This window comes from Toxorhynchites rutilus, chromosome 3 (genome assembly GCF_029784135.1).
Source record: "Toxorhynchites rutilus septentrionalis strain SRP chromosome 3, ASM2978413v1, whole genome shotgun sequence".
Taxonomy (NCBI): Eukaryota; Metazoa; Arthropoda; class Insecta; order Diptera; family Culicidae; genus Toxorhynchites; species Toxorhynchites rutilus.
Genome location: NC_073746.1, coordinates 202,306,473 through 202,321,961, shown reverse-complemented (window position 1 = coordinate 202,321,961; position 15,489 = coordinate 202,306,473). Strand labels below are relative to the sequence as shown.

Genomic DNA, 15,489 nt, shown 5'->3' with positions numbered 1-15,489 from the left:
GTTCCGGAAAGATCTATTCTGGTGGTGAGACGCATTCATTTTTCGTGAGGACATCGACAAGACAACATCGTTACCTAACGTGCTGGAGGAGGTGGACGGCGAAAGATCGACACATACACGAGCGGAATTCTTTCCGTTTGGATGCCATTCAGCATCGAGAAAGTTCAGGAAAGATCTTATCATTTCTGGAAAATAATCTGCCAGTTCCTCTGGGAATTTAAAAATACATTCATGTGAAAGAGTTTATTTTAATGTTTTCTAACCATATAACACAGCGATCAAATACATTTGATTTTGTAATTTTTCAACCAAGTGTAATTAGCAGGAAAGCTTCTGAAGATTATTCTTCCCCATCAGTAGGATATTTCCGTATCCAATATTGTTGCGCATGCAATCGATTATTGCTAAGTCCCCGAATGTTTCGAGCTCAGAGAGTTCATTCCCCTCTAGTTTGCCTTCCAAATTGCCATCGTAAACCACACCTTCTCTCGATTCAATCACACACAAAAAGCATACTTAAGCAATATTCTGGTGGTGAGACGCATTCCATTCCACTCCGACCGTCGACAGAGACGGACGTGTTTGGAGCTCCATTTATTACCTGATTTTTAAAAAAGCTATTAATTTCTCTTTTCAGATTGTCTACCTGCGATTCATCAACTACCTGTCTGCCCTTGAGGACTACAACAATGGGGAAAACCCGGTCAACCGACCCAGGCATACCACATGGCACCAACAAACGACATCGATCGGACACCGGCAAGGAGCCAATATTAGAAAGGAACCGCTATGCTTTATTGGATGGCCATACCGAGGAGGAACCAACTACCAGGAAAGTAAATGTTGAGAAAAAGGTGAAAGTACCACCTTATTTTACATATATATAGGAACTTTGAGGTCTGAACTGCTGGCGCTGAAATTGCAGCCAGTTTTTAAAATATGCAGTATCGGGATTAAAATCACTAGTCCCAACCTGGAGCAATATAAAATAATTGGATCATACCTGAAATAAAAAAATCATGAGTTTTACACTCACGATACGCCGTCTGAAAAACCATTTAAGGTGGTGTTGCGAGGTCTTCCTGCTATTGAGTTGGAGGATATTAAAAAAGATCTGGAACAATCATACAATATTCAGCCGTTGGCTGTATATCGGATGACTCGGCATAAGACACCAGACAATGGGTATTCCAATGTTTTGTACCTGATCCACTTCAAGAAAGGATCAGCCAACGTAACTCGCCTAAGAGAAATCAGTGAGATCTTCAACATCTCGGTACAATAGGACCGATACAAACCTCAACATCGGGATGTAACGCAATGTTCAAATTGCCTTGGTTTTGGACACGGACCAAGAAACTGTCACATGAAAACTCGTTGTGGCAAGTGTGCTGCTGACCACTTAACAAGCACTTGCAGCCTTCCAGAGGAAGAACCTCGCAAGTGCGTTAACTGTGGCGAAAGTCACCAAGCCACCAGCCGTAGCTGCACAAAACGTACGGATTTTAAACGTATCCGGAAGCAAGCTACTGATAAAACACAGAATAGAAAGAAGGTTCCCGAACTTACTGACAAGGAGTTCCCTCCAATGGTTTCTCGCACGATTCCTGTTCTTCCTCCTCTTCAACTTCCTACAGGTTGTCCCCAAACGGCCTCTTCTAGCGTAAAGCCAAAAAAGGAGCAACCGAGCTATAGTAAGGTTGCAGCTATTGGTTTACCACCTACACCAAAACCTTCACCTCATTCCTCTTCTACTGAGGAGCTTTATAGCATGCAGGAACTTGCAAACAGGGTTGCTTGAACTAGATCGACAGACTAGAAGTAGTCGAAACCAACAGGAACAAGTGCAAGTCATGCTACACTTTTATTATAACCATGGATCGGTCATCTCTCAGGCTAATTTATTGGAATGCCTGCTCTCTCAAGAGTAAGGTCATCGAATTCACTGACTTCTAGTGACAAACAGCATCGACGTAGCTATCATTACCGAGACGCATCTTAAACCGAATGTTAACCTTCGGGTTCCGAATTATCGTCTATTGAGAATAGATCGTACTAGTTCTGGTGGAGGAGGTGTTGCCCTAGCCATCAGAAATAACATCAGATATCGACTTTTGCCGTGCCTGAAACTCAACATCATCGAAGCTATAGGAGCGGAAATCACAACATCGATTGGGCCTATTATCGTGATTGCGGTCTACTATTCCAAGCAGACGTCAATCAGAGATGGCTCGGCGTTGCTTCTTAAAAACGATATCATCAAGCTAACACGAAGGCAGTCGAAATACGTTATCGGCGGGGACATTAATGCTCGACATCAGTCCTGGGGAAACCAAAGGAGGAATCAAAATGGAGTGACTCTAAACGATGATCTACAATGTGGGCACTACAGGATTCTTAGCAACCCCCACTCGAATTTCTCGTTCTGGAGTACATTCCATCATTGATTTCTTCATTACCAACATGGATCGCCACATCGGTTATCCTATTGCCCTTAACGAGTTGAGTTCGGATCACTTCCCAGTGATGGTTGAATTGGGAGTGAATGTCGTAGTCAGGAGGCCACAATGTAGACGAGACTATCATCGTGCGAATTGGGTGGAATTCCAGCAGCTTATCGAGAACAATATTGATCTCGATCAGCCTCTTGAATCTCCCGAAGATATCGAAACAACAGTCAGCTATATTCAAACTGCAGTTATTGAGGCTCGCCAAAACCACATCCCAGAAACGTGACTCTGAGTGACTCTGTTCAAATTGATCCAATTACTAAACATTTGATTAGACTTCGGAACCTCTATCGAAGACAGTACCAACGTACTGGTATTCGAGAGAGGAAACGACAGTATAATCAGTTAACCAAGGTTATCCAGACCAGAATGATTGATCTCCGTAACAAAAAATTCGCAAAAGATATAAGTAAACTTCCGAATAACTCCAAGCCATTTTGGAGGCTCGCTAAAATTCTCAAGACCAAGTCTAATCCTATTCCTCCTTCTCTACAACCTGACAATTCAGAACGATTGATAACACCTGCCGAAAAGGCTAATTGGCAACCATTTCGCTGGTTCACACAATCTTGTCCAGAACATTACAAGTCCATTTGAAGCTTCGGCGAATGATACTGTAAGGGCTATTGACAATATTCATTCTGTACCTCAAGAGAATGAAATCATCTCGACTGCAGAGGTTATCTCGGTTATACGCTCGTTGAAGAATATGAAGGCCCCCGGCTTCGATAGTATATTTAACATTGAGTTGAAACATCTTAGTAACAACTTATATGAAATTATGACTTCTGTCTTCAACAGATGTCTATCACTTGGCTACTTCCCCTCGAGTTGGAAGTTGGCAAAAGTGATCCCGATACTAAAACCCGGAAAACATCCTTCTTCTTCAAAGAGCTATCGACCAATTTGCCTTCTCCCAGCATTTTCGAAAGTATTCGAAAAAATTATATTAACGCGCATTCTTGCTTTTGCAGATGAGCACAATATATTTTTGGATGAGCAGTTTAGATTCCGAAAAGGCCACTCTACCATTCACCAGCTTTGTAGAGTATACAACATAATCAAACGAAACAAGTCAGTTTCAAAATCATCTGCCATGGCACTTCTTGATGTTGAAAAAGCATTTGATAATGTTTGGCATAATGGTCTCATTTACAAGCTTCAGAACTTTGGTTTTCCTACATACTTGATAAAAATTATCGAAAATTATCTTTCTGATAGAGCGTTCAATGTTTCTATAAACAATATTTCATCGGAGAAATTCATTGTGAATGCAGGTGTTCCTCAAGGATCCATCTTGGGACCAATTCTTTTCAATATCTACACTTCAGATATTCCCGCACTCCCATCTGATGGGAAACTGTCACTATTTGCAGATGACACTGCCATCATTTACAAGGGCAGAAGTATCACAGAACTAAGATCTAAACTTCAAAGAGGGTTAGACGCTTTGTCTGGATATTTCAATAATTGGAAAATATGCATAAATGCCGCAAAGACACAAGTTATATTGTTTCCCCACAAGAACACTCCATAGCTTGTTCCTCCTCAAAATATGACAGTCAGTCTTAATGGCAATAGTATTGAATGGTCTTCAGAAGTAGTGTATCTGGGTCTAACTTTCGATCGAAAGCTTACCTTCAGAGCACACATTGACAAAACAGACACAAGATGCAACATTTTAATCAGGTCATTGTATCCCCTGATCAATAGATACTCTCGATTATATCTAACGAATATACTTGCAGTATACAAACAAATAATATTTCCAGTTATCGCATATGCGATGCCCGTTTGGGAGTGCTGTGCTCCAACACACAAATTAAAACTTCAACGCATACAAAACAAAATTCTTCGTATGATTCTAAACACTCCTCCCAGAACGCGAAATTCGGAGATACATCAGCTGGCCGGAATTAAAACCTTGGATGAAATTATCAATAACAATTGTATGAAGTTTGAACAGAGTTGCGCTCCCTCAACACACGGAATAATACAAAATCTGTATGATTATGCTACCTGACTTTATAGTCGTTACCTTTCAAGGTAACGGCTTTGGGATTGGGTAGATATATTTATTTCCAGTTAGATAAGTAGTGTAAGTTGGGATAATGTAAATAATTTGGGGAGGGTATCTTATAAGTTAGATTTAGGTAAAAAAAAACTAGAAAAGTTTAGGCATGATTTTACAATAGGAATATGAAACAATCGAATAATGTGTATGATACAAATTATTACAAAACTTGACATTGCAACTTAAAGATGTAGAACCCTAGGTTGATCACTTGATATGTAGTACTTTATTATAATGTAAACCAAATTAAGAAATAAAAAGAATTTAAGTGAAAAAAAAAGTGAGACGCATTCATTTTTCGTGAGGACATCGACAAGACAACATCGTTGCCTAACGTGCTGGAGGAGACACATACACGCGCAGATTTCTTTCCGTTTGGATGCCATTCAGCATCGAGAAAGTTCCGGAAAGATCTAATCATTGCTGGAAAATAATCTGCCAGTTCCTCTGGGAATTTAAAAATACATTCATGTGAAAGAGTTTATTTTAATGTTTTCTATCCATGTAACACTGTGACCAAATATTTTTCAATCAAGTGCTATTAACAGGTGGTTATTGAGTTAGTATTAACCACTGGTGGACTTCCAGTATCGAGGAAAATGTGGAAATATCTAATCGTTGCTGGAAAATAATCTGCCAGTTCCCCTTGGAATTGAAAATTACATTCAAGCGAAAGAGTTTATTTTAATGTTTTCTATCCATAGAATATCCATATAATACATTTGGTTTTGTGATTTGTCAATCAAGTGCAGTTAGCAGGAAGGCTTCTGAAGATTATTCTTCAGAACAAGGTTTTTCGTATCCTATATTGGATGCATAAAACCTTGTACCTCCAACGTAACGCTCTCGTTTTCGAAGTCCCCCAAATATTCATTTATTCATTCATTCAGAATGGATTTTGATTCAACTTCAAACAAATGATCTCTAAATCAACGATAGTCCTACGTCACCCTTGCGGTTATACCATAGATATAACCCACTTCCTGTTTTTTAAGAAAATTCATTCTGAGATCACTGTAATGGGGGTGAAGTCTTCATCTAACGAGGATATGGAACCGAGGCGGCTTCACGCCACCGAGGTGACGCAATCCGAGTCGGCCGCCAACACGCCGTCGGAAGCGGCGGCCTCTCGCAAGCAAACCTGTGTTCCACAGATCGACCGGTTAGTTTGAAACATAGGAGACGACTCTCTAATTCAGACAGCATACGTTTATTACGTTTGTTAAAAGGCAATCAAAATGCATGACAAGCATAATTAACCGGGCAAACGTGATGCACCTGGTAAACGTATGCCGTTCGATGCTCGCTAACGCTCGGTCCGACTTGAAAAAGGATCGTCTCCTAAATTACCTGCTTAATTTTCGTAATATTCCATAACCCATGCTCATTTCTGAATGATCTCTTGACCTTAAAGAGCAATACGGAAGGGAAAGAAGACGGCATGTCAATTGCGCCTACACTAATTTCTTAAAATGACACAGCGACATCTTCAACATCTTTTTCGAATTTCATCATTGCACTTTCTCATTTTACTTTGTGTTTTTGTTTCTTTCTCTAAATTGCATAATGTTTTTGGAAAATTAATAGAATTATATGTATGTGTATATCTGTATATGTTCGATTTTTATATTGTATGTCAATTGTTGGCGATTCTACAAAACAGTAATCTAACATCAAAAGTGTTGTTGCTGCCTGATAACCAAAGCTAAATAATGTAGAGCTCTGCACCTCCTACAAATGAGCTCGGCTTGAAATATTATTTTAAGTACTGTTCCTAATTTCTAGTTGTAATCAAAACAAAATTAATTCCTTCAATTCTGTAATTCCGCAATTCCAAATGAAAAATAAAATGATCATGTCTCCAACAATTTCCCAAAACGCCTTATCGATCAACATTGTTGAGCTTTTACAGCTAAATCATAATTATTTTTCTTTTTTTTTTACTTTCTTCGTATAATACGTTTATCAATATCCTCTTTTTTACTCTTTTATTTCATTGGTCATATATTTCAAGGATGTGTATGCCTCTTCCATTAATTTTCTTCGCATTTTTAGCGCTATTCAGTTTCATTTATATGTTTGATAATATAACTAATATAAATTTTGCATTTTATAAAAATCCCACTTCGAAAATGTGTTTGTAAAAATCGAAAATGTGTTTGTAAAAAAACTGTAGCACTGATTTTTCTTTTTAGAAAGGGAAAAGACGACGCGATATCTAGCGTTCTAACCAACTGCGCACTGCTTACCGCGCCCGACGAAGATTAACGAAGACAGCACTGAGCACATATGGGTATCGTTAAGCATGTCACAATGTAAGCTTGTCCTTGGTGCTGTGTATATTCCTCCCGATAAGGTGTCGGATGTGTATCTGACTATTCGCCATATTGACTGTATGGAATCAGTAGCCTCACAATCCGAGCGTGATTCACTTGCTGTATTCGGTGACTGCAACAGACCTGGAATGCGATGGATTCGAAACGATGATTCTAGGTGTTACGTTGACCTCTCAATATCATCTATTACTCAATCTAACTATGTACTGCTAGACGGAATGGGCTCCAATAATATGTGGCAGATGAATTGCATGAAAAATCACTTCGAAAATACGCTTGATTTGCTGTTTTTCAATGAGGAGATAACTTGGAGACTCTTGATGAAATTGGCAATCCTCTTGTTCCAACTGACACCTGCCATCCGCCTTTCTCATGCACAATAGAAATTGACAAGCCTTTGCTGGAGCTCAATGACCAAGAGCATATTGGTTCCAGAATATTTCCTTGTGGTACCAAGAAGGGATGTTGAAACTGCGGGATCTAGCAGAGTTGACCACGACATATGGAGAACCTGTGTTCTTGAGGCAATTAACTTCAAGAAAGCAGATTTCAACAGATTGGGCCAATACTTGTCGTCAGTAGACTGGTCGCCAATGATTCAGTGTGTAAACATGGATGATGCTGTTAAAAAGAACACTGTTTTACTTCAACGCACTTTCGTTTTATTCGTTCCACTTCTACGTCCCCCGCAGAAACCTCCATGGTCAACCGCCGAGCTTCGACGTAGGAATAAACGCTGCAACACTGCGCATAAGGTTTAACGAAGAAATCGTAATCCAACGAACAAAGCGTCGTTTCAATTCGCCAGCCGTCAATATAGAAGCTGAATCGTCAACTCTATCGTGAGTATGTTATCATTGTTATCAAAACGTTTCTGGAATTTTGTGAAATCTAAGCGCAAAGAGTCTACACTACTTTCGGCAATGTATATGAATGAACGATTGGCTTGCAGTTCTTCGGATAAATGTGAGCTTTTTGCTTCCAACTTCTGTTCAATGTTCAACCCCGCCTCTGATAATGTTGAAGCTGTTGTTAAACTAACTCCTGCTGGAAGTGTAGACACTGATACACCTGTAGTGTCATCAGAAGGGATACGAAAAGCGGTAAAGAAATTGAAAATTTTCTGTCAGCCTTGACCTGATAGAATAGCAGCGTGTTCTGAAAAAATTCTCCGAACATCTGGAGCAACCATTACTCATTTGTATAGTTTATCTCTGAGGACTGCAACCTTCCCGACTCGTTGGAAAGCATAGTTCATGTTTCCGGTGCATTAAAATGACATCAAAAACGATGTCCGGGTTATCGGGGCATCACATCGCTGAGTGCTTGCTCGAAGCTATTTAAAATAATTATGTCGGAGCATATGCTTCGTCAGGTGAAACACTACATCTCCCCGAACCAACATGGATCATTCCTGGTAGAAGTGTCGCAACAAATTTTTATGAATTCACATCCTTCTGTCTTAGCAAAATTGAAGAGGGCCCACAAATTGACGCGATTTACTGACCTAAAAGCAGCATTCGACAAGGGATCATAGTATATTTCTGGCCAAACTAGCAAAACTTGGTTTCTCTGTAGGGCTCGTTAAATGGCTTCGCTCTTATTTCCTCGCTAGAAAACTAGCAGTCAAAATTGACTCTTGCACCTCAACCTGGTTTGAAAGCAGCTCCGGAGATCCTCGAGGTAGCAATTTGGGACCACTGCTATTCTCACTGTTCATCAACGATACAATCGTGTATCTTGGAGCCGACTGTTGCGTGGTATATGCTGATGGTCGAAAGCTTTACATTGCCGTCAACAGCATTGAAGATTGTCGTGGACTTCAAAACCTGCTTGATAAATCCGCTGCATGGTGTAAACAAGATGCAACTAAACATACCAAAATGCTGTGTCATAAGTTTCCACCGTAAGATGGACCTCCTGTCGTTCGAATAGACTGTCGAGGGCGAAGTATTAAGTCGAGTTCAAACGATTAGAAATCTCGGTGTTTTCCATGATCCAGCTCTTTAATTCCGGAACTCGTCGTCATGGGATTTGTAAGCAAATTGAGCAGAGAATTCAGAGACCCTTACACACTGAAATCCTTGTATTCGTGTTTGGTTCGGCCGAGAGAGTTTGTCGGTTGCTTTGATCTAAGCAGTCCGTCTAAATATCATCCATCGTGTATGGATGTGTGAGTGAGAAGGTGGGTGTCTGTGTGCAGCTACACTTGAATGCAGAATAAGGAGAGAGAAATAGAATGCATACCACTGCAGTTTTAATGTCAAATGACATTAAAACTACAGTCATATTAGTTGGAATTAAAGGATGGTTATGAGCACGAATGGTAGAATGGAAATAGCATATTTTCACCGCTCTTCTGAGTACTTTCGACAGAAAGAGAGAATGTATAAAGGTTCAATTGATGGTCGTGTTTACGGCTGTATGTTCATTTCTGAGGTGACTGTTGGAACCGAGAAATGCATTCTTGGTCACATTCGCAATGAAACACAAATCTCTGCATTACTCGAGAAGTAATGAAGCAAATGAAACCAAATTTGGCATGTGGAGGTTTTAGGGTGCAATGAATGTTTTTACGGTGGTTAGACACTCCATCCTCTTCTCCAAAGGGGGGGAGGGGGAGGATGCTGAACAACTCGAGAACTAATCAAACAAATGGAATCAAACTTAGCATATAGAGGTTTAGAGGTTTTAGGGATCGATAAACGTTTCTATAGTAGTTTGATACTCCTCCCCCCTCTGTTGGAGGGCTGCCATACAAATGAAACACAAATTCCTGCATAACTCGAAAAGAATCAAGCAAATGGAGCCAAATTTAGGATGTGAAGGTTTTTGGATACAAGAAATGTTTCTATGATGGTATGACACCACTTCCTCCTCTGAAAAGGAAAGGGGGTCCCATAAAAATAATGCACATATTTCAACCAAACAAGACAATTGAAAATTTTCGGAAAACTCTGAAGGAAAATGGAAAAATTCCAAAATTTAATTCGCATGTGTTCTACAATTACATATTGACAAGCATTACATAGTACGTTTGATGTTTGCGGTAACGAAATTGATCTTCGTTCCAAAGTGGGAATGGATTTTAATGTGATAAAACGTACTCCTATATCGTCTACTATCTATATCAATAAAAATAGATCACCGAATGTGTGATCTATTTTTATTGAATGAGCCAAATTCGAGAAAGGAATTGCCCGATTTAGGGCTGTCTTCATTCTATTATATTTTCTGTATCAAACATTTAGTCCATGTAACGGAGAAACATTTTATTTGCAAGTGGATGAAAAATTTTGCACGAGAATTGTTTCTGAAAATAATCTATTCTAATGTCGAGTTTTGGTAGAAGTACTGAAATTTTATATTAAAAAACAGGAAGTGGGTTATATCTATGGTATAACCGCAAGGGTGACGTAGGACTATCGTTGATTTAGAGATCATTTGTTTGAAGTTGAATCAAAATCCATTCTGAATGAATGAATAAATGAATATTTGGGGGACTTCAAAAACGAGAGCGTTACGTTGGAGGCACAAGGTTTTATGCATCCAATATAGGATACGAAAAACCTTGTTCTGAAGAATAATCATCAGAAGCCTTCCTGCTAACTGCACTTGATTGACAAATCACAAAACCAAATGTATTATATGGATATTTTATGGATAGAAAACATTAAAATAAACTCTTTCGCTTGAATGTAATTTTCAATTCCAAGGGGAACTGGCAGATTATTTTCCAGCAACGATTAGATATTTCCACATTTTCCTCGATACTGGAAGTCCACCAGTGGTTAATACTAACTCGATAACCACCTGTTAATAGCACTTGATTGAAAAATATTTGGTGACAGTGTTACATGGATAGAAAACATTAAAATAAACTCTTTCACATGAATGTATTTTTAAATTCCCAGAGGAACTGGCAGATTATTTTCCAGCAATGATTAGATCTTTCCGGAACTTTCTCGATGCTGAATGGCATCCAAACGGAAAGAAATCTGCGCGTGTATGTGTCTCCTCCAGCACGTTAGGCAACGATGTTGTCTTGTCGATGTCCTCACGAAAAATGAAAGCGTCTCACCACCAGAATATTGCTTAAGTATGCTTTTTGTGTGTGATTGAATCGAGAGAAGGTGTGGTTTACGATGGCAATTTGGAAGGCAAACTAGAGGGGAATGAACTCTCTGAGCTCGAAACATTCGGGGACTTAGCAATAATCGATTGCGTGCGCATACAATATTGGATACGGAAATATCCTACTGATGGGGAAGAATAATCTTCAGAAGCTTTCCTGCTAATTACACTTGGTTGAAAAATTACAAAATCAAATGTATTTGATCGCTGTGTTATATGGTTAGAAAACATTAAAATAAACTCTTTCACATGAATGTATTTTTAAATTCCCAGAGGAACTGGCAGATTATTTTCCAGAAATGATTAGATCTTTCCTGAACTTTCTCGATGCTGAATGGCATCCAAACGGAAAGAATTCCGCTCGTGTATGTGTCGATCTTTCGCCGTCCACCTCCTCCAGCACGTTAGGTAACGATGTTGTCTTGTCGATGTCCTCAGGAAAAATGAATGCGTCTCACCACCAGAATAGATCTTTCCGGAACTTTCTCGATGCTGAATGGCATCCAAACGGAAAGAATTCTGCGCGTGTATGTGTCTCCTCCAGCACGTTAGGCAACGATGTTGTCTTGTTGATGTCCTCACGAAAAATGAATGCGTCTCACCACCAGAATATCGCTTAAGTATGCTTTTTGTGTGTGATTGAATCGAGAGAAGGTGTGGTTTAAGATGGTAATTTGGAAGGCAAACTAGAGGGGAATGAACTATCTGAGCTCGAATCTTTCGGGGACTGAGCAATAATCGATTGCGTGCGCATACAATATTGGATACGGAAATATCCTACTGATGGGGAAGAATAATCTTCAGAAGCTTTCCTGCTAATTACACTTGGTTGAAAAATTACAAAATCAAATGAATTTGATCGCTGTGTTACATGGTTAGAAAACATTAAAATAAACTCTTTCACATGACTATATTTTTAAATTCCCAGAGGAACTGGCAGATTATTTTCCAGAAATGATTAGATCTTTCCGGAACTCTCTCGATGCTGAATGGCATCCAAACGGAAAGAATTCCGCGCGTGTATGTGTGTGTGTAGCGATGTCTTCCTGGGGAACCGTTTGTGGCATCACTCTCCTCCTGATGGATTCCCTTCTGGACTAAGGTGCACAAACAGGCTCTTGGTGACACCGTTCATTCGCGCTTTCATGATAAACGAAGAGCTTCACCACAACAGCGATAACATGCTCCAATCGCTGTTCAATTAGAACTGAGTGGATTTCCGAGCGGCGCTCGCTTATATACCGATTGGTTATTTCAATAGCCTGTTTCGAGAACAATTTTAAGGCTATTGAAACAAGTTTTTGGATCAAAAAGTAACAAGTATATAACGCGTAGACATTTTATCTTTCGAATGAAGTGTTTATCATACTATTTCGTTCAGTTATTCAGGAGCTATTAACGCTCAAAATCTCGGTCTCCGACGTAACGCGAAACTTTGATTTTACACCCCGGTATAGAAATGAAAGACGTAGTCCTACGTCAAAATAATTTTGAAGGGTAGATTAAAAGATCAATCAATTAACTGTTCTGCGATTGGACCCACTGGACTGCCATAAAATGAAACATAAATTTCTGCATAACTCGAGAACTAATCAAACAAATGGAATTAAACTTAGCATATAGAGGTTTTAGGGATTGTTAAACGTTTCTATGTTGGTTCGACACTCCTCCCTCCTCTCTAAGGGGAGGAAACACAAATTTCTGTATAAATCGAAAACTAATCAATCAAATGTAGCCGAATTTGACATGTGAAGGTTTTTGAATATGAGAAATGTTTCTATGATAGTATGACACCCCTCCCTCCTCTGAAATGGAGAGAGAGTCCCGTAAAAAAAATGCACATATTTCAAACAAACATGACAATTGATTTTTTTAATGTGATAAAACGCACTCTTATATCTTCTTCTATCTATTTAAATAAGAATGGATCACCGAATGTGTTGATAAGAGAAAAAATCGAGAAAGGAATTGCCCGATTTAGGGCTGACTTTATTCTATCATATTTACTGTATCAAACATTTATTCCATGTGACGAAGAAACATGTTATTTGTATGTGGTTGAATAATCTTGAATGAGAATTATGTCTGAAAATAATCTGATAATATAATGACGAGTTTGGGTAAAAGTACTAGTAATTTTATAGTAAAAGGTAATTTTAAAGGGTAGATTAGAAAATCAATCAATGAACAGTTCTGCAAATGGACCTATGAACGTGCGCTTAGTGAAAAAACGTGAATGTGATAACGAAAAATAAATTTTGGGCTGGACGAAGTTCGCCGGGTCAGCTAGTATTAATATTAATATAAATAAATAAATAAAAACATTAAGCACAGATTATTGATAAAAATGTTGAGCCATAGTGGCTCCATTTCCTTGAATCCACTCCAGAAGGGATGTTGAAACTGTACGATCTAACTGAGTTGACTACGACATATGGAGAATCTATGTCCTTTAGTTTCTAGACAAATAAGACGTGCGGGGCATTGTCGGAGACTTTTGCGAGCTCAGCATAAACCGCGTCAACTTGCCGCCCTTCATCAACTTTACGGGACAGTTCGGTAACATACTACATCGGACTCTTTGTGGTAGAGAGACGCTTCATGAATCCATGCTGACCGTCGAAAATCATAGACGCCACGTTGTATGAGAGATTATACATCAGTCATTCGAACACTTTGCTGAGATAGCAAATCATGGATACGTCGTGATGATCTATCACTTTTATAAACAATTGTTGCAACCCGTTTTCCAAGCCACTGGAAATGTTCTTTTTAGAAGCGTTCGGTTAAATAGATACAAATTCTCTTAGCAGTTTCTCAGCAACTAACGTGGTATACTGTGGTACCATATTCTTTCTGATGTCCAGGCTGATAATACGCTATATGTATATTGAGAGCAACGACGGAGTTCTCTATAACAATATTGAAAACTACGTTCTGAATAAAACGAAAAAGTTTAATTCATCCGACTAACAGTGTGGTAGATCAAACTAATATTTTGATATTTATTTTGAGCAATGCTTATACAAAAAAAAACAAATATAAAAATAAAATATCTTAAAGGGTTGTTAGGAAAATACAGTATACACTACAACTTAGCTCTTACATTTAACAGACATAAAGTGACTATATATATATATATTATATTACGTTACATTCATTCACCATTCATTTGTTCGTAAATTTTTGTTATTGCTTGATGCCATTCAAGAGCATATCCTTGTGGATCTTCTAAATAATATGTTCGATGAGGCTAAAAATAGATAAAATATACTCATGGTTAAGAGATATTTCAGATAGCAATGCGACAATTGTTATAAGATAATAGTTATCGTAATTCATAATTAAAAGAATAAAGTGATTATCATACCACTTCGTTTAGCTGAAAAAGAATTATTAACGCTCAAAGGAGGAATCCGTTCCTCCTACCCCAGCGCAAAGAATACTCCCTCCTCAACCCCCGACAAATTGAATCGTCGGCATTCGAATAAAACTGTTGCTTTTACTAAAAAATGCGGCTCCGTTCAGTTCGGCGGCAGAAAATAAATTGGATTGGGAGAAAAAATCATAGTTTTTAGGCGAGCGTGCGAGCGAGATCATTTTTCCTTTGTAATCACAACTGAATGGATTTCCGAGCGAGCATCAGCTTATATAGAGATTTGTATGATTTCAATAGTTTGTTTTCAAACAAGTTTTCGGGTTAATAATTAATAAGCATATACCTCTAAGCCATTTCATCTCTCGAATCAAGTGATTGTAATACAACTTCGTTTATTTGGAAAAGAATTACTAACGCTCAAAAAAGGAATCGATTTCTTCTCGAAAATAGATAAACACCCAACTTCTTCTTTGGATGGAATTGACTTCATTTCTTGAATTTCAGATTGCTTTTTCGGCGCCATCGACTTGTCCAACTTGATGCTAGGTTCTGCTTGTGCTGCAACTAAGTGGTTCTGATCCCAAGACAGTATTGCGCCTCCCCGAGGTCTTTCATTTGAAACCGCCTGTACAGATAAGCCTTAAGCCGCCGATAGTTTGTAAAAATCAAGAGGTCGTCGACGTAGATGACCTCAACCGTTATCTTATCCCCATGAACACACCAATACAAGCAGAGATCTACACTCGACCGCTTCAACCCAAACTTATGGAGCAAACCTCATTCAACTACGTGTTCCATACGCGGCTAGACTGCTTGAGGCCTTTCAGCCGCTTCTTGAGTATGCAAACTTTTCCATTTTCCGCTGCGAACCCTTCTGGTTGTAGCATGTAAATCTCTTCATCCTTTAGCTCGCTCCAAACAAAAGCTGTGACCGCATCCATCTGGCCGATGTCCAAATTGTACCGCACCGCCAGGGCCATCAAGTATCGGACGATCGCGTATCGCATGAGAATATAATTCGTTGTAATCCTGACCAGATAACTGGTCGGGTCATCC

General features: G+C 39.0%; 1 protein-coding gene across 6 annotated transcripts in view; it reads right to left on the bottom strand.

The window, feature by feature from the left end:
- The window catches only part of LOC129775222 (3-phosphoinositide-dependent protein kinase 1), a 94,950-nt gene that overhangs the window by 5,014 nt on the left and 74,447 nt on the right, over positions 1–15,489 (bottom strand). Inside the window, exon 5 of one of the 6 annotated variants that reach the window (XM_055779650.1) lies at positions 13,997–14,307. The exons of the other annotated variants lie outside the window; for them this stretch is intronic. Within the exon in view, the coding sequence (XP_055635625.1) occupies positions 14,212–14,307 (96 nt within the window). The 3' untranslated portion in view covers positions 13,997–14,211. Of the gene's footprint in view, positions 1–13,996; positions 14,308–15,489 lie in introns of those variants that run through there. 6 annotated transcript variants of the gene reach the window in all.